The sequence below is a fragment of the Melanostigma gelatinosum genome (assembly GCF_949748355.1).
Source record: "Melanostigma gelatinosum genome assembly, chromosome: 13".
Classification (NCBI taxonomy): Eukaryota; Metazoa; Chordata; class Actinopteri; order Perciformes; family Zoarcidae; genus Melanostigma; species Melanostigma gelatinosum.
This window is the reverse complement of record NC_136646.1, coordinates 5,146,732-5,166,248: the sequence shown is the minus strand read 5'-3', so window position 1 is coordinate 5,166,248 and position 19,517 is coordinate 5,146,732. Positions and strand designations below refer to the sequence as shown.

Genomic DNA, 19,517 nt, shown 5'->3' with positions numbered 1-19,517 from the left:
CCTTTGCAGTAGTCGATGCGTTTGGATTATCCTTTCTGACAAAGCTGACCAGGACCAACAGGCCAGGACTGCTGTTCTCGATCCAGTTGTTGCTGGACTTGACCTTTTGCAGAGATATTTCCTCCAGTGATTCGTTTTTTAACCGTGCAACGGATTTATTTCACGTGGAAGACTTGCATGCTTTGGTAGCAGTGTGTGCTGTGAACCTACGGTAACTTCCCAAGCTGTCAGAGCTGCAGGTCAGTGAAGAACAGACTGGCACCGAGCTGAAGCCTGCTAGTGAGTCCCAGTGCTTTCAGACTATGAAACTATGAAGCGCTGTGTATTTGGAAAGTAGGTGGATTTATTGCTCTCATCGTTTCATTAAGATGCCGCTTATCAAGAATTGCAGACCATCAATTTCATCACATAAGATGTATATACAACTAGTCTCTCCCCTCGACCCCTGACAGCTTTTGGTGGCGCGGTAGTTGCACGTTCCTGAAACTGCCTCGAACCAGTCTCTGTGAATCTGCTGCTTGAGACACTGCAAGTGTCCGCCTGTGCGTGAGAACTCTGACTTCAAACTCTTCTTTTTCTCTCCAGCTCCCAGCCATGTATGCCTGCGCCAAGTTCGTCACCTCTCCTGCTGTGGTAGGTCAGCTGTAACACTTCTCTGCCATTACTTTACTTAAAACATGTAAAAGTACTGACATGAGCATCAGCAGCTCATTGTGACGCTTTTAACTGTAATGCAGCTACGTGTGTTTATTCTGTGACGCTACATCAGTGAAGAGAAGTATAAACCACATAGTTTGAATGTCTGACATGACTACAGATCCTACAGCACACTCGGCTGCGTGAGCTTTTAGCATCCTTTGTTTGCTTTCAAGGACACGTAGTTTGCAGCCATGTGCTCTTTATAACGGTTGCACAGTCGGCGGCATTGCCATGTTAGCTGACCCTTCAGCATGTAGGTCATCTCAGACATGGAGGTGATGTGGAGGACAAAGTTCTCTGAACAGAATCCAGTGTGCTAAAGCTCTCATGTGTCATAAGTTTCTACTTAAACGCCACTCTTATGATTTACATGATTGAATTTGCTGGTTTATTCTCGACTCCTAGTCTCCGTCATGTAGTGACAGAAGGCTGCAGTGTGAACCATGTCAGCAGAAGCCCATCATGTGCCTTACGTTGCAGCTGATCTTTTTTCCATAAGTTCCATAGTTTACTAGTTTAAGGTAAAAGTGCAATGTTCAGATGGTTACTGCTGGTCTCATGTGATGTAGTCTCTGCAGTAGAAGATGTTTCAAAGTGACTCACTGTTGAAGCGGTGCTGATGTGGTTTTGTCTGCCTGTAGCTGCGTGGGGGGTCCAGAGTCCTCGCCCGGCCCGTCTCCGCCTCTGTCTTCAACAGACCTGAAGCCACAGTGGAGCAGCAGGTCAGTCCTCTGGCCTGCAATCATCCTGCACCCAATGTTTGAACGGCCTGAATACAGCTGATGCATCCTGGGGCGTGTGTGTGGATGGCTGAAGATGATCTGCTGCAGTCCTGCTCTTGCATTGCAGTGTTGATGTAGAAGTGTTTGGCTCGTATAGGGAAACTCATGTCGCTGGATATTGCATCATTTCACCCAAATCAATGTGAGAGAACTGGGCTGATCACAGATTCTGTCTAAATATCTGTAAGAAGTACTACACATGTGTGGTATAAGACTCGTCTGAGAGCGACGACTCTGTTCTCATCGTTCTAACACAGCCGGCCTGTGCGCAGCACCGTCTGGAGCTCATGGTCACAGGCAGCATTATGCTGCGTTCAAGCTCTACTCAGGAAAAACGAGTGTTGGGCAGAGGTAACTTATAAAGTGTTGAATGTAATCTTAACTTAACTCTAGCTCTAAACAACCTTTAACACATTGTTATTGAAATAGCAATTCTTTTTCCTAATCGTTTTTATGCAAAGGACTACTCTTAGATGACAACAACATAAAAAGGTAAGACTGGTTTGATTCTTGTCTTCTCCCTGATGGTGGTGAAAGATGTTCTCTTGAGCCCTGTGTCCAGCTGCTGTAACACAACACACAATGACCGTCTCGCTCATCGGGGATCTATCGGCAGCAGAACTGCGATCGGGGCGTTTCTAAATGGAATCCATAAATTGCATTAAGAAAGTCAGGCAGCATATTCACTGCAGCTGTTCCGCGCTCTCTCCTCTCCCAGGCCCTGTTGCCAGTCAGCCAGTCTGCAGTCCTGAGCCGGTCCTTCCAGACCAGCGCCGTCTCCCGGGACATCGACACCGCCGCCAAGTTCATCGGTGCTGGCGCTGCCACGGTGGGTGTGGCCGGCTCAGGAGCTGGAATCGGAACGGTGTTCGGCAGCCTCATCATCGGCTACGCCAGGTAAAGTTGTAGCTGGTTAGCCAGGTGCAGGGTTCTATCCACAGCACCCTGAAGTGCTGCTCGGTGTTTACAGCTGTGAAGAAATGTAAATATTCCTTCGTCAGTGACTCACGGATGCGGGTTTCAGTCCCTCAGAATCTCAGGCTGTCTCCCCTGAGCCATGACGTCAGCCAGTAACGGGGTTATCCTCTCGTGTAGACAGACTGTTGGCCTGTCTGAATTCTGGACTTACAAGAGGCGTCTGTTTGTTGGCGGCCGGTCTAGCAACACTTTAGCATTTATAAATCCAGATGATCGGTAGGCGGAGAGCTCCAGTTTCCCCATTAGTGATAACTTAACAATATTAATATAGTTCCTGTTGGAACAATTTTATATTTTGTGCACACAGATTTAAAAAAGTATTGTTTAGTTATCGTTAGGTGTGCGATATTCCCTCAGGATTAGAAAAGTCTCAAAGAGCCTCAAAGATCCTCGGATCGGATGAACAGTTTTGACGTTCTTGTTGGAAGCGGTTAGTCTGGCTCAGTCCAAAGGTGTCAATCAGCCAACAGCTCTGAAGGCCACTAATGTGTATCCTGTCTGTGCAATGTTTATGCTAAGCTAAGTTAGCCGGCTGCTGGCTCTAGATGCACACTTACCTTATAGATGGGATCTCATCAAACTGTAAACAAGGAAGCAAATGTGCACCTTTCCCAAAATGTTCTATTATTTAGATAAGATATTTCAGTTCATGAGTTACAAGTACTTCATTCAAAACCAGCGCGCTGCTTTATATTTCAGTTGATAGGCTGATCCAACAGCACACCCACAGGAAGCCTTCATGTAGAAATAACCAGAAGCTGCGGTGGGTAGGGCTGCGCGATTATGGCCAAAATCATAATCGCCATTATTTTGATCAATATTGCGATCACAGTTGTTTATCACGATTATTCATTCATTTTAGGGGCAACATCTTTTTATTGCACTTTCAGGTTTAAATGAACAAGAACACTGCTTCCACTTCCATTGTTGTGCTACAGTCAGGCTAATGTACAACTCTTTGCATCAGACTGGTCCTGATCACATCACAGTGCATCTCATAGAAGGAAAATATAAATAAAATGGTATCAACACGTTTGACCCAAAATGAAATCAACAGAGCACTGCTTTCACTTCAATGTTGTGCTACATTCCAGCTAATGTACGTCTCCATCAAAATAAAACTTATACGGTTCTGATCACCTGGAGCTAAATATAAATAAACTGTTCACCCAAAATAAAGGGCTAACTAAAAATAAGTTAGTTGCTCACAGTATTTATTGGCCAAATGAAATGCGATTGCATGAGTTATCCAGCGTGTCTTTGGGAGGTGCATGGATGCGCTGTGCAGGGTCACTGTTCTGGGTTGACGTTAGCGTTGGCCTTAATGCGTTCCTCCTACTATAGTTTGTGGTGATTTTTCAGGTGGCTGAACAAGTTAGTTGTATTGCTATGCGGTGCAGCCACAACTCTAACGCACTCCGTCATATGATTTGTTCTTGGTTAACATCACTTGCCCTAAATCCAAAAAAGTTCCAGACAACGAACGATGATCCTTTTCGAGGGGCTAGCTCCTCCCCTTCTGCTCCTGATATTTGATTTAGCTTTCACATGACACCCGTGACCGTCTGCTCTGTTGTCTGTCTCTACTTCTACCGGAGTCTGCAGGGTGCGCGCATGACACCTCCCATCTCGTTCGCCCCCTGGTGGTCGGCTGACTGTTAGTTGAGGAAGCGCTTGATTTGATACGTAGCAGAGCACGCATTTTAAACGTCAATATCGCAGACGATCATGCTCATTTAATTGTGGCAGCCGTGATCTCGATTTAAATGTGATTAATTGTGCAGACCTAACGGTGGGTCAGAACTGGATTCCCAATGCGAGCAAACCAAAATGGAGAAAACACTGAAACTGGTGCGATGCGTGACCGTTTCTCTGCATCTTGCCTCAAAACGCATTCATGTGTCTTAATCCCCCGTGTTGGTTTAATCATAACTCGCCGCTTGTTCAATCTTGGAACTGCAGAGTGATCTTCAGTTCAGCGTTGGCACACAAACCTCTCACTCGACATTTTTGGGTAGACTATTTTGAACTCTTGAAGCTTTGTGTCCACCCTGCAAGACACAGATGCCTGACCTTTGCATGTTGCTGCTGCAGTGAAGGTACCATTAATCAGCTGTCTGACTCCTCCTGTGCTCCTCCTGTCCCCCACAGGAACCCCTCCCTGAAGCAGCAGCTCTTCTCCTACGCCATCCTGGGATTCGCTCTGTCTGAGGCGATGGGTCTCTTCTGCCTGATGGTGGCGTTCCTCATCCTCTTCGCCATGTAAAGCTGGATAACTCCATCACGTCCCCAGGCTACTCTTCCTTCCCTCCTCCCTGCCTCGCTTCCTTCCACCTGGAGAGAGAGAGAGAGAGAGAGAGAGAGGGGGGGTGGGGGGGGGTGTTCCTCAACGGTAACTCTGAATGAGCTGATGGGGTCTAAAGGAAATATATATAAATGGAAAAGATATTCACATCTGAGGTTAACAAACCTCCAATTGTACGTTTCTTTTGTTCCTAAGCTTATTTTTGTTTTTCAAAAGTTTTATGTAAGACCTCACTTCGGTTGAAATCTGTCCAAAATAAATGGTTGGGATAACTAAGAACAGTCTGCAGTGTTTTTGTCTTAGTTTGGTTTTCATTGCCAATAAAGTGAGCGGTTGAAAGGCTCCTCTTTGACCTGCTGTAGAAACAGAAGCGTGTTGATTGACTGGGGCAAACTGAATTTAGACGTATCCTGAAGGAACTGGCCGACGCGATGTCACTGATATTTACATGTGGGTATTTGATTTATGGAGGACATGACACCAAAGTGAAATCTCTGGATTGAACGAGTGAAGTGGACTTAACGAGAGCCGGTGGTTTAAAGTGAATTTAGGGGTAAAACTTTATTCATCTACAAATGCATGCAATAAATCTACACATGGTGCACTAACACACACCACGCTCTTTATTCTTTAGCCCACCAGGTGAAGGGTTTGTTAAAATAAATATAGATCAGCGTACAGTTGTCCAACTATAATTCACTGCATGCAAAGGACCGCTCGACTAGAATGACCCATACTATGTATTGATGCTACATGTGGTCTGATAAACTTTTACATTGAAGTCATGACTCATCTCTGGAAACACAGCAAGCACTTGAATGTTAGCAATTGAGTTTACTGAAATCGGTAATGGACAAAGGTTTCTACTGATATTAAATTCACTTTATTGTTGCAATTTCTTGAGATCAGCAGGCACCTGTCAATCATGTGCTTCGACAGCTGAACGACAGATTGGATTGGCTCAGTTTCCCTTTTGTTACAAATCTGCTTCATTGGGAGAAAAGTCACAAAGCAAAAATGATCATTTTTTTTATTTTATTTGACTGTACCTGTCTTATATTGTTCGTTGGCTTAAGGACAGTTACTCGACTTAACGATTAAACAGTTTAAGGCGTAGACTATTTACACAAAGCTAATTATATTACAGTATTGGTGGTTATACCAGATTCTGTCTCATAGGTTTAGTTTAGGACTTAATATTGTGCAGGTCTTTACAGTGAAGCTACTGCTCTGGATGTCCCAACACACGATCTATTCTGGTATTCAAGGCCTCATAAAAAAATACAAGAAAGTGTTTAGGATGCTTGATGTTAACAATCTTACCACACGGTGCAGCAACTAACAAACAGGTATGTTCTGTAAATCCTGTCGGACAGATTCACAGTAGTAACTGGTGGAGAAGGGACCCTCGGGTGCTGTTAATGGGGGAGTTCAACATCGTTCACTAGCATATACGACCCACATTGTAACAATACAAAGCTGGTTGAAAACTAGCAGGTTATTCCCAGACCCGCTGTCTGGCATCAGCAGGTCTGTGGCTTAGTTGCTCGATTCCAGCTCGGCCTTCAACACAATCTCCCCGTGACAGTGATGGGTAAATGTAGCACTCTGCACCTGGCTAACAGACTTCCTCACCAGGCAGCCAAACCTCCTCCACTCTGGTGTTGAACACCGGAGCCCCCCAGGGCCGTGTGCTCAGCCCCTCCTGTTCACACTGCACACCCATGACTGCTACCCCAAACATGAAGAGAACTCTATTGTGAAGTTGGCAGATGACATGACCGTCATCGGCCGGGTTACACACAACAATGAGACTTCAATGGGAGAGGGAATCAACCAGCTTGCAGAGTGGAGCTCAGAGAACAACCTGCTGCACAACGTCAGTAAAACCAAGGAGCTTATTGTTGATTTTAGAAAAAGGAGGGGAAGACGCACGCAACATTCCTGTGCCAAGTTCTTGTCCACATTTACAGAAGAGCAATAGAAAGCATCCTGACTGCAAACAGTACAAACTGGTATGGGATGTGCACGGCGAGTGATTAAAACCGCTCAGAACATCATTGGTACCCATCTACTGCGCATCAGTGGCATTGGTGAGAAGAGGAGCCTGAGAAGAGCTGAGGAGATATTAAAGGACAAGCACAGCCACAACCTGTTCACCTGCTTCCGCCTGGAAAGAGGTGCAGAAGAATCAGCTGCCGAACCACCTTCAAAACAGCTTATTTCCTCTGGCTGTGATTAATTCATGAATCAACTAATTATCCATCCTCCACCCTACATATGTAATATATATATATAAATATATATATATATAAATATAGACTATATATATATATATATATATATATATATATATATATATATATATATATATATATATATATATATATATATATATATACTTGTTTTAACCTATGTAGCAAATTTGGACGACAGTCTAAATGTCGTAAAAACCTTGTAACCTTGAAAACTATATAAAAAAAATATTTGAATTGATTCAAAGTTTTTTTCCTCAATAAATATTTAGATTTAACAATGAAATGCTTAATTTTCATTGTGCCACTTTTAAATGCGTAGAGGACTTTTATTTTGAAGTTCCCAGCGGATGTCCTGTTTCTTATCGTTTCAGCGCAGCTGAACTGGTGAGAAATCAGATCCTGAAGTTGCGTTGAGAGGATGTGGTCGATTCCCAACCCAAATATTCGGACACCATATTGATTTAAGACGATAACAACGGACAGTGAGTCGGCTCCACACGCCTTAGGAAGGGGGACCAGGTCATTTTGCCGACGACTTCATACTTTTTTTGGAGGCCTCGGGGAGAACACATAACGTTCAGCTAACGATAAGTAGCTACTATGTCGTGGGAAGAAATGCCGTGTTTTCTGGCCTCGCCTCTGAGCTCACCTCAATCCCGCTCGCCTGCTCTCTGATCCCGCTGGTCAACACAAACAAGCAGAGGTAACTTCGCACTCAGCTGCCCGATGCAGCTAGCAGCTAGCATTATACATTAGTAAACACCGACGGTTTTACTCAGCGCTCGTTAGCTTGCGAGTCATGGCAGACAGCTCCGGAGAGCAGTCCAGTGGCGGTGCCCATGGCTTAGGCGTTACCGGACAGGGTAGCGGAGCTTCGCTGCTGCCGACTTTGGCCAACTCTTTACCAGTGGGACACCCGGCAACCAGCGGTGCTCACACCAGCTCCAACCCGGCCTCCCCACCTCCCGCTGCGGCCGCGCAAAGTGGCCTCACCGCTCTGGTGCCCCCCATGCCCGGTGTCCCCGCTACCACAGCCGGTTTTGGCAACTCATTCACCCCCGGCTCCTTACTGCCGGTCGTGGCCGTGTCTCCATCTGTACACGCCTCCTCGGTTCTTCCCGGTGTTGGGCTCGGGCTCGGCGGGGTGGCAGGAGCGGACCTTCTGTCCCACATCCACGCCACTTCCTGGGACCCGACCCTCAGCACGGACTGGGACAACGAGAAGGCTTCCCAGCAGTGCATCCTGCGGATAAAGAGGTGGGCCGACTGGAAACACTCACTGTCACAGTGGTATAGTTTCAGGTTATGTTCAGACCTCAAAGCCCAATGAGGGGAGTACCAGTGGATGTTTTGCGTACAGTGTTCTGCCATCACTGGAAAGATATGGGTTCTTAACAAATGACCGGTAACATAACCGTTTAACCATGGAAAACACATATTCCACTTCCCCATGTGTTGTTTAGCCAGGTAGATAGTTTGGGGTTTACCTGGTACAGCAGATGATACTCAGAGATCTGGAACTACTTTCCACCAAAGAAATGAACCCTAGAACCATGTTTACAGGATGGATTATTTGTTGTCCTCTGTCTTATGTTTTAATTGCACAGTACTCTTTTTCTCTATAATCTAGTCATTACTTGACACTTTGTCAATGCTGTCCTTATTCATGCCAATATAGCATATTGAATGAAATGATCTCTGTTGCAGATCTCTGCTGTACGTAAGATTCTCTCCATCTCTAGTGTCCTTCCTAAAACCTCATCTGTCTCCCTCTGTCCGTCTGTCTTTGCAGGGACATCATGTCCATCTACAAGGAACCTCCACCGGGGATGTTTGTCGTCCCCGATCCTCAAGACATGACCAAGGTAAAAAAGGCTATGACCCCGTGTACACTCGTCATTTCTAATCGTCTTGTGTGGAGATAAAAATCTAGAGACGGTTTAATACACTGAGCCACGTACAGATGTCCCCGCTTGGACCAAATCTGATAGCTGAGCGAGTTGGTTCTGCTGCTCTACTCCAGTCCAGAAGGCGCTAATGTACCGGAAGCTGTTTGGTAACCGCCATAGACTAGAAGTGGACGTCGTCATCGTGTTGTCCCCCGTTGGTTTGTGGACTGCCGTCTCCATGTTGTGTTTTTGGCAACCAATGAACGGGAGTTAACATATTTGGAAAGCCAAGGAGTGACGTAGAGACACAGTAAGACAGGGCAACAGAGGAGGGAACCCTCTCCCAGGAGGGACAGACGTACAATAGATGTCATTTGTACAGAATTCCGGCAAGAATGTGCTGAGATTGCAATCCGACCGCAACTGTTTTTGGGATCCGATAGTTGTCCTATCTGGGCCGAGACGCTACTTTGATTAATGGATCGCTCTATTTGATTCTCAGGAGCCTGATCCGACTACGAATACCACAGTCCCAGAGGTGGAATAGTGTGGCTATGAAACAAGGGATCATTGCATTGGGGCTGTATGGGGTTTGCTGAATGTCTGATGTTAGGTGGAATTACCGGTACTTGGTTTTCCCCAATAATTCATGATTTATGGCCTGTTTTGGTTTAAATACCAGCCTATTAATAATACTGTTAATACAATTTGAAATCAAATCAATCTCCATCGTGTGCCTGATTAAATCTCTGCGTAGGCTAAGTTGCACGATCCAAATTTGCGAGACCATCGGAGGAATGCTACTGTTAAAAAAATAAATAGATGCACATACTGTATAAAGAGGTCATATTAGAAATCACCACAGAATGCTTGAGCCTTGCTGCATTATAATCTGTTATATGTATAGATGGATAAATGCTGCCTGAATTTATTATTAATTAATATACATTACATTTCCTCTACAGTTTGGCGCATAATAATTCACCAGATTGACTGACTGACTCATAAATATATATTTTTATTCACATGGCTTTTTTGCTCCCTGGGAAACTAATGACAATATTCCAGCTGCCCAGATTAATCAAATCTAATATTTGGCAATTAATGACATGTTCTTGTGATGATATAACTTCTAACTTATATAGAAATACTAATCATTAGTATTCAGGGTAGCCAAGGGGAGCCTTCCATTTGAATTGATGGGGGCAGTAATGGACCTGGTCAGTGGATAGGGGGCGCTGGCCCCAAACAAGGTGGAGACCCACTGCTCTCAGCCGCCTCCTTTCTGTCCCCTCGTTTCCTGTGCAGATCCACGCCCTGATCACGGGGCCGTTCGACACGCCGTACGAGGGCGGCTTCTTCCTCTTCCTGTTCCGCTGCCCCCCCGACTACCCCATCCACCCACCGAGGGTCAAGCTCATCACCACCGGACACAACACCGTCCGCTTCAACCCCAACTTCTACCGCAACGGCAAGGTCTGCCTCAGCATCCTGGGGTGAGTGGCATGCTCGTCTCTCATTTGGTTGTATTTGTCTGCACAGTTAGGAGACAGTTAGTGTTTCTGTCTTAGTTATAAACTACCGTGTGTGTGTGTGTGTGTGTGTGTGTGTGTGTAGGACATGGACAGGCCCAGCATGGAGCCCAGCCCAGAGTATTTCATCTGTCCTCATCTCCATCCAGTCTCTGATGACGGAGAACCCCTATCACAATGAACCTGGCTTTGAACAGGTACTCTGTCTGTCTGTGTACTTGTCTCTGTACCTGTTTTACTCGGACAGCTACTGAACCAAAGTACTTTTCAGTGACTCATTGATTTTATTTCCCACGTAGCGAGTGAGCGGATTCCGCCTGCAGTAAACAGGCGAGCTCACAATCAACGTAGATACGGTTAATAGGTTCACAACACACATGCAGTGTGACTTAAACAGCTGTCTATGATTCACCAAACGCAACAGGAATATACTTACGCGGTTGGTGTCAGTCAGTCGTGCGTCAGTGCGTATTGATATAGTTAATATTATGGAAGCGTATCTGTTCTGTGCGAGTGACTGACGTTGAAAAGGCTTCCAAAAAGCTTTGAGTTGGGATGGGTGGAGGCTGTTGTGGAATATTTCTATGAATAGTCGGGAGAAGAGTGTCAAAGTGTTATCAAATCAATGTCAAATGAAACAGAGTCTGGATGAACGATCAAAGTTGTAATAGTCAATTTATTTGCTTGCAAGCAAAGAGAACACAGTCTCACAGACACATCACCGTCATCTGCAAGAGGTGCTCTGACGACAGTTAAATGCATGGACATTTATACTCAGCCAGCATGCCGTTATCTTGGTTTGCAAACAAGAATAAACAAAAGAAGACAGAAGATAATAAAAGATGTCAAGGCAGATGTTTTTCTTTGAAGCACAGTGTCCTGTCTTTCCGATAACCTGAAGGCGCTTTTAAGGCCTGTTTACAAATCCCTTTATCAGTTTGCCCCACAATAAACCATGGATACACCCAGCCAGATGCGTCCTTTGATGTCACTGTGACCTGGTCAAAGAGTTAAGTCACTGTATTGCAGAGACGGAATAAACCTGTGAACCATCACACATCATATATGCCTGCAGAGGGTCATGCCCTTCAGCTGATGCCCATCAAGGGAAATACCGCAATCAAGGCCTCTGTGTATCCCCCCGTCTTTAAAGACAGAAACAATGCACAAGATAACAGATAACAAGACACCTGGATCCGAAATTTACTAGAATCATTTAGAAGAAACAAGGCTTAGTGCCTGCACTTCTAAAACTTACATTCTTTAACCCTAAAGCAGTAGACTGACATATTTTCCCATAACAAGGCCTTTAGTTGGGATGGTTAGGGGTTGGGCTGGGTGCAGGCCTTTAGTTGGGATGGTTAGTGATTGTGTTGGGTGCAGGCCTTTAGTTGGGATGGTTAGTGATTGTGTTGGGTGCAGGCCTTTAGTTGGGATGGTTAGTGATTGTGTTGGGTGCAGGCCTTTAGTTGGGATGGTTAGGGGTTGGGCTGGGTGCAGGCCTTTAGTTGGGATGGTTAGGGGTTGTGTTGGGTGCAAGCCTGTAGTTGGGATGGTTAGGGGTTGGGCTGGGTGCAGGCCTTTAGTTGGGATGGTTAGTGATTGTGTTGGGTGCAGGCCTTTAGTTGGGATGGTTAGGGGTTGGGCTGGGTGCAGGCCTTTAGTTGGGATGGTTAGTGATTGTGTTGGGTGCAGGCCTTTAGTTGGGATGGTTAGTGGTTGTGTTGGGTGCAGGCCTTTAGTTGGGATGGTTAGGGGTTGTGTTGGGTGCAGGCCTTTAGTTGGGATGGTTAGTGATTGTGTTGGGTGCAGGCCTTTAGTTGGGATGGTTAGGGGTTGTGTTGGGTGCAGGCCTTTAGTTGGGATGGTTAGGGGTTGTGTTGGGTGCAGGCCTGTAGTTGGGATGGTTAGGGGTTGTGTTGGGTGCAGGCCTGTAGTTGGGATGGTTAGGGGTTGTGTTGGGTGCAGGCCTTTAGTTGGGATGGTTAGGGGTTGTGTTGGGTGCAGGCCTGTAGTTGGGATGGTTAGGGGTTGTGTTGGGTGCAGGCCTGTAGTTGGGATGGTTAGGGGTTGTGTTGGGTGCAGGCCTTTAGTTGGGATGGTTAGGGGTTGTGTTGGGTGCAGGCCTGTAGTTGGGATGGTTAGGGGTTGTGTTGGGTGCAGGCCTGTAGTTGGGATGGTTAGGGGTTGTGTTGGGTGCAGGCCTTTAGTTGGGATGGTTCATACTCTGCTCTTGCTCTGTACAGGTAAGCTTAGCAGATTAACCAGGAAGCCGTAGTTTAGTGCAGGGCTTTTAGTGAGGATCTTTCATTTCTTTGTAAAATTGTGGAAACCTGAGAATATGGCCTTACAAACTGCCCATATACATGAATATGTAATCTTACATTTAGCATAAACCATCATGCAAGAGAAAATGAGCAGTCTTTATCCTTTGCCTGACTAGTAAGCTAATTTTAACATTAATGAAGAAATGCTAATCGCGATTAGCATCTATGACTATAAGACAAATGTTAGACTAAAACTCCAAAAACACAGAGAATATATCGCAGAGATATAAAGTTGTAAAGTAACTGAATGAATGAATGAATGAATTTTATTTATATAGCGCTTTTCACAGACAGTACTATCACAAAGTGCTTAACAGAGCAGACATTTAAAAGCATAAAAAACACAATGTGACCCTACGGTCAATAAATTACATACACAGAGTGAATAAAAAATGTTAAAGAATAAAATTAAAATAAAATAAAAATGTAAAACAAATGTTAAGAGCAGGTCTAGGACATGGGTTTACTTTTACACAAACGCCAGCCTAAACAGGTGGGTTTTTAGCTGGCTTTTAAAAGTATCCACAGTATCTGCGAGGCGTAGAGTTGCAGGCAGAGCATTCCAGAGCCTCGGGGCCACTGCCTCAAAGGCTCGGTCACCACGGGTCTTAAATCGTGTGCGTGGGACTGACAGAAGACTAGCAGGGGTGTCAAACTCATTTTCACTCTGGGGCCACATCAGCATCACGGTCGCCCTCAAAGGGCCGGTTGTAAATGTAAGACGGTGTAAATGTAACTACGGTACTCCTAACATAGTTAGTTTAGTTTCCCGGGATATCTGTGACTTCCACAACACGTACTTCCAGTTGTGTGATTTCTCCTCCGCCATTGTTTCCTGTTGCTGGTGCAAAATGCATTCTGGGATATTTGGCTGTCCCAAGTACAGACAAGTCACCTCCGATGCATCCCGGGTAAAATGGGCAGAGCGAGCCACATCCGGGCATTAGGGCCGTGCTTGGCTCGATGTGAACTTTGAATTGGAACAGTACTTGGGCTGAGACTGATGACGTTTCAGTACAGAGAAGTACGCATGTTGAGAAACTTGTTGGAAATCCTCTTTATGGGCTGTTGCATCTCCTGTCCACCTGTTGTGATAGTTTTAATGTCGGCACACAGACAACATGCCATCTCATCACTTCGACTTTCTATCTCATAATTTCGACCATGGGGATATTTTTATTTTCACATCTAACTTTAAATTTTTGTAAAAAAAAAAAAAAAAAAAAATTTTTTTTTTTTTTTTTTTGCTGGCGGATTCGTGGGCCACATAAAATGACGTGGTGGGCCGGGTCCGGCCCGCGGGCCGTATGTTTGACACCCCTGACCTAGAGCATTTGACCTGAGAGTGCGGGCGGGTGAATAGGGGCGAAGTAGATCAGCTACATAAGTCGGAGCCTGACCGTGAAGTGCTCTGTAAGTGATGGTGAGAATTTTGAAGTGTATCCGAGATGCTACAGGAAGCCAGTGGAGAGATCGGAGTACGGGGGTGATGTGAGACCGTCGGTTTGTCCTGGTGAGTAATCTGGCGGCAGCATTTTGGATGACCTGCAGACGGTTAAGAGCAGATACACTGAGTGATGTGAAAAGTGAGTAGCAGTAGTCAATGCGTGAAGTGATAAATGTGTGTATGATCATTTCTAATTCAGGCGTTGATAATACAGATCTCAGTTTACTGATATTTCTTAGATGGAAGAAACATGACCTGGACAGCTGCTTAACATGAGGGTCAAATGACATGGAGCGATCAAAGAAAAAACTGCAGCATGTCCTCAGTACGTCAAGAGAGGAGGGATGAATACAAGAACAACAATGCAATCACGTTCTACACCACTAGGTGTCTGATGCGACATGTATAACTGGGTAATGGGCCAGGCATGCATTACACCTGTGTCCTCACAAAGATAGAAGTACCAGATCGTGTGTGTCGGGCTCTGCTGGGGGAGGCGTACTGCACGGAGACAGCAGCCTCAAAAACACTGCCGATATGGGGGAGAAGGCTTACAGATGTGACCTTTTGATGTACGGCCACACTCTCACACACAAGAGGGAAGAGGAGAGGAGGCATCATGACACATCCTGTTCGGGGAAAAACCTGTCTGAGTCACATTGAGTCAACATTTAATAAACATTGCTGTAACGTTATTGAATAAGTGTAAAAAGTTTACCCCAATCTCCCCACATTGGACTGCAGTCTGACGGCCTTGATGTAAAGTAATATGCGGACCTGATCTACATGGTGGAGGGATGTGTCGTTCACTCTAGCTACCGTTAGCCCAGCTGCTGGAAACAGACGCTCACAGGGACACTCTGACATTATCTGCCCACCGCTAAAGTTACAACCTGCTGAGACCAGGGGGAGCGCCGCAGATACACTTCACCACGTTGTGTTGATAAGTCCTGCCGTTCTCAGCCTGCGTGAAGCCGAGCAGCTGCTTCTGTTAGCACGAGCCTCCGATAGCTCAAACTAGCACAGCACACCAAACAAAACATTTGTGGAATTTTCTCAATTTGAACAGGACTGTCTCAGCAGTGGGAACGAGAGGAGAACACCTTGTGGTGTGGATTGTTACATTTCTGGAGGCGAAAGATGTAAACATGACACGTTTAGTGTCTTACTTGGTTTCTGGACACACAAACGCCATATGATCACTTCCAGGTCGGACAGTCTGTCTTAGAGATCTGATTTGAGAACCAAATTTGATTTGTGTCTTTCAGGAGCGCCACCCAGGGGACAGTAAGAACTACAACGAGTGCATCCGCCATGAGACCATGAGGGTGGCTGTGTGTGACATGCTGGAGGGCAAAGTCCCGTGTCCTGAAGCTCTGTGGTGAGACCCAACGAAGCTGCTCTACCACGCTTCGTTTCTCTTCTCTCACTCACTCACTCCTCGTCATTCTCTCTCTCGTGTGTGTGTGTGCGTGTGCGTGTGTGTGTGTGTGTGTGTAGGAGTGTGATGGAAAAGTCCTTCCTAGAGTACTATGATTTCTACGAGGGCGTCTGCAAGGAGAGACTGCATTTACAGGGACAGAACATGCAGGTGACTATATTCCCTGTTATTTCTAATCCATGCACATCTATATTTTGAATTGTCCGTTTCTAGATCAGTTGTCATGTGTTTAGCGATTTAAGGAAATCCTTTTTTTGAAACTCGACACTAACTAAAATGGTCTCAAACAGCTATTGTTTTTATTATTCTAAGATATGAAAACTGTTACTAATCTAACTCATTATACCCCAAGATATCTTTAAATGTGTTTAACTCAGCTGGATACTACTTACTGTGTACTTTACTTCTGAGGAGGACGTTGTGCTAATACATTTATCTGACTGAGTGATGTTGCAGATTTAGATTTTACTCACAAAACTGATATAATTAAATATGATAAATTATTATTAATTTCACTGTCCAGCATTATTAATTGAAAGCTCTTCGTTGGTCCGGCATTGAGTGAATGTAAGGACATTGTGCTGACGATGCCTCTCTGTCAGCAGACTGCAGGTGGATGCTGTGTCCGTCATGGCGTCATAGTTGCGCTGAGGAGCTCAGAATGTAATGTTGTTCACAGGATCTGGTGAAAGTAAACCGGAATTTTAAATGAAACCTGTAGAATGAAATGTTTTTGATAAAATATCACAATTTTAAGCCTAATTTCGGTTGTGTTTTCTGATGGAAGCGTTTGTCGCACATGTGTTGAAGGAAATTATTTTTATGACAGTTTTTACATCTTCTGGCCGTGATAAACGCAGTCGTTTTGGTGATAGTCTTCGGCCGGCCGACCCATAAAGCAGACTTGGGTGAACCCGTAGTGTGGACAGTCTGCTGGTAGAATCATGCTCAATCGCTCGGCGAGCTTCATTGTCAATACGTTTGTTGTTGTTGGGAGCAGGATAAAGCTGACTGATGTCCCACACAAGTCTTTATTCTTACCTCCTGGCCAGATGGCCCCTCGGTGACCGGACAGTAGACAGGAAACGTCTCAAAGGGACTCGTAAAATGACTCTAAATGGAGCATCATGTACTAAATGAACATCATGCTGTACTGAAGAAGACTTGAAACTAGAGATTGAGACATAAACTCATGTTTACAATGTTTACTGAGGTAATAAATCAAGAGAGAAGTAGAGTCATTTTCTATAGACTTCTATACAACCAGAGGAGTCGCCCCCTGCTGGTATTTCAGGTGTCGTTGACGTCGTCTTTATTGCCACCTTTGGAGAGTCGTTTTGTGAACACAATTTTAGTTTAAAACGTCGAGGACTATATCCATTTAAAAACAAGTCTCAGTACGTGTAGAACGGCTTAATACAGAAGATGAATACGGATCTTTTCCTGATGCAGACGGACGGTTACACCCTCTACTCACCAGGACAAATGCATGGTCCATCTCTATCCATGCTCTATCTCTGAGGGACACGCGTGCCCAAACTCTGCTCACCTCTGGGTTTTTTTCTGCCCAGGACCCGTTCGGGGAGAAGCGAGGCCGCTTCGACTACCAGGGTCTGCTGGCTCGCCTCGGTGCCACCCACAGGCGGGTACGCGAGAAGAGCCTGGCAGAGGACGAGCACAACGACGAGGACTCTGACTCAGACACCAGCTCCACGGGGACGGACCCCGACAGCCAGGGCAGCTCCCAGCCCTGACTCCCCTGGACAGTGCGGGACTCAAAGCCGGGCCAAGAACTTAAGGAAAAAGGGACCGTGTGTGTGTGTGTGTGTGTGTGTGTGTGTGTGTGTGTGTGTGTGTGTGTGTGTGTGTGTGTGTGTGTGTGTGTGTGTGTGTGTGTGTGTGTGTGTGTGTGTGTGTGTGTGTGTGTGTGTGTGTGTGTGTGTGTGTGTGTGTGAGAGAGAGAGACACACACGCTCGGCGTATTTGCGCTCCTTGTGCAGCTCACCAGCTGTCTGTTGATGTCCTGTTTGATAGAACACAAGCAGCCTGATAGATGTTGAGATGGAAGGTTAGTTTGGAGGCTCGAGCCTTTGAATGCAGATATTGCAGCATTCTAGAGGAGTTTGCTCCACCGTGACCCACGAGCCCAGTCAGTTTCTTTCACCTACTCCGTACTTAGGAAAGACTGTCTGATGGGGATCGGGTCCTGGGACCACATCCTGGGGAAAGAAGGACCTTTTAACAAGCAGAGCGTAGTTGGACAACGAGCCGAGGTCGAGGACTCCGTCATCAGGCCGCTGAAAACATCAGCAGCAGAGTTCCTGTGTGTTACACAGGTTCTGCTTGGCTTTGGGTTCTAATGGTGCTGTTGAGTCGAGGGTAAACCTGTTAACCAGAGAAGAAGCTGCTAGAGAGAAATGTCACCTCATTGACATCCACCTTCATGCCCCTTTGTGTTTGCTGTTCTCTCATTGTTGTGCTGAAGCGAATGCTTAATTTCTGCAGCATGTGGGTGCGTTGTTTATTTGGAAACCCTGCCGTTCATTGGGTTGCTGGCTCTGGTGCTTCCGGACCGTCCCGCTAGCTTTAGCTGCATCCGCCCGGGGCTCTGGGGGGAAGGAATGGAGGCAGAAGTAAGTGTCCGTTCTAATGCTTCGTACGCGTGGATACACAGGAGGTAAATCAAGCCTCTTCCGCTTTAGTGGCGCTTTCTACATCGTTTGATTTCATACTGTGAGATTTTGTTCAAAAGGAGCCAATAGTCCGGTAATCTGTAGACCTACAGAGAGCTGCAGGAATGACCTCCTACCACCTAGACATGAGTCAGCATTTTCTGCACTTCCTGTTCCCTCCTCTCAAAGTCAACGGGCTTTTCTTAAGAAGTAAGGTCTGAGAGATTTCCGTTTTGTTCTACGATATGAAATGCATCAATAAATAGCCCTCTCGTGGTTCTTGAATCTGTTCTGTGTCTTAAAAGCAGGTGGTAGCTAACGAACGTCTGCAGGAGAACACTCGTCCTCCCTGAGCTTAGTAGTGACGCAGAGTCACGTGATGTCGTGGCCTCGTTCCTCTTATTGCCCAATGCTAGCTTTTCACTTCTGGCGACTGCAGTCACGCTTTGAAAATCATCAAAGTGGTGTTCCTTTGACGGTTATATCGCTGAACAAAACGAGTAAGTATCAACACTTATTTTGCGCTCTGTATTAATCCGTCGTATTCCGGTGCGTGCTGTTCCATCTGCAGCCAGGTCTCACTCGCCAACGAGAGGCCGTAACGATGAGCGGACTGGCTCCAGAAGGACCGGTTTCATCAAGTCCATGGTGATCCAGCTCGCCTCTCTCCGTCTGGAAGTGACCAGATCCACGTACTAGCACCTGCCAAGCTCACTAACTAACACACTATATCTCCTCAGTTTAAAATGTAACCACGACAAAGTGTTGCTGCGCTACACAACCCACCGATAACACCATCGGCTGCGTTGATGAAACAAAGCAGACATGACGTGTTAATCGGAGCACTAGAGGTGCCGGTAGACAGACGTTGTGACCTTTGAGACCGTGTCAGGCTAAGCTAAGCTAGCTGATACATGAGCACTGTCAATGTTCACATTACCCTCTCTGCCAGAAAGGGAATAAGAATAACACACGACACCATTCTCGTACGCTTTTTTCTAACCGTCTCAACAAGCGGTCGGGCAGATGTTGTGGTGTTTGCTTCCTGCGTCCGCTGTCCTCCGGTGTTGAGCTCTCCACGCTTGGCTTCTGCTGTCCGCCTGCAGAGCTTTACCTGGGCTGGGATTACTGAAGGAGGGCGTTCCTTTTTATTTGTGTTATTGTGTTCTAGAATGGTTCTGTACTCT

General features: G+C 45.9%; 2 protein-coding genes across 2 annotated transcripts in view; both read left to right on the top strand.

Moving 5' to 3' along the window:
• atp5mc1 (ATP synthase membrane subunit c locus 1) overlaps nucleotides 1-5,043 on the top strand; it is a 5,980-nt gene extending 937 nt beyond the window's left edge. Inside the window, exons 2-5 of the mRNA XM_079282343.1 lie at nucleotides 586-633; nucleotides 1,341-1,421; nucleotides 2,200-2,378; nucleotides 4,611-5,043. Of these exons, the coding sequence (XP_079138469.1) occupies nucleotides 595-633; nucleotides 1,341-1,421; nucleotides 2,200-2,378; nucleotides 4,611-4,725 (414 nt within the window). The 5' untranslated portion in view covers nucleotides 586-594 and the 3' untranslated portion in view covers nucleotides 4,726-5,043. The remainder of the gene's footprint in view (nucleotides 1-585; nucleotides 634-1,340; nucleotides 1,422-2,199; nucleotides 2,379-4,610) is intronic.
• A 2,371-nt stretch (nucleotides 5,044-7,414) lies between these two features.
• Nucleotides 7,415-18,606, top strand: ube2z (ubiquitin-conjugating enzyme E2Z). Its single transcript, XM_079282692.1, has 7 exons — nucleotides 7,415-8,279; nucleotides 8,815-8,887; nucleotides 10,220-10,407; nucleotides 10,529-10,640; nucleotides 15,486-15,598; nucleotides 15,718-15,808; nucleotides 17,230-18,606. Exons 1-7 carry the CDS (start codon nucleotides 7,822-7,824, stop codon nucleotides 17,410-17,412), a joined length of 1,218 nt encoding a protein of 405 aa, XP_079138818.1. The 5' UTR covers nucleotides 7,415-7,821; the 3' UTR covers nucleotides 17,413-18,606.
• Nucleotides 18,607-19,517: the final 911 nt, after the last annotated feature.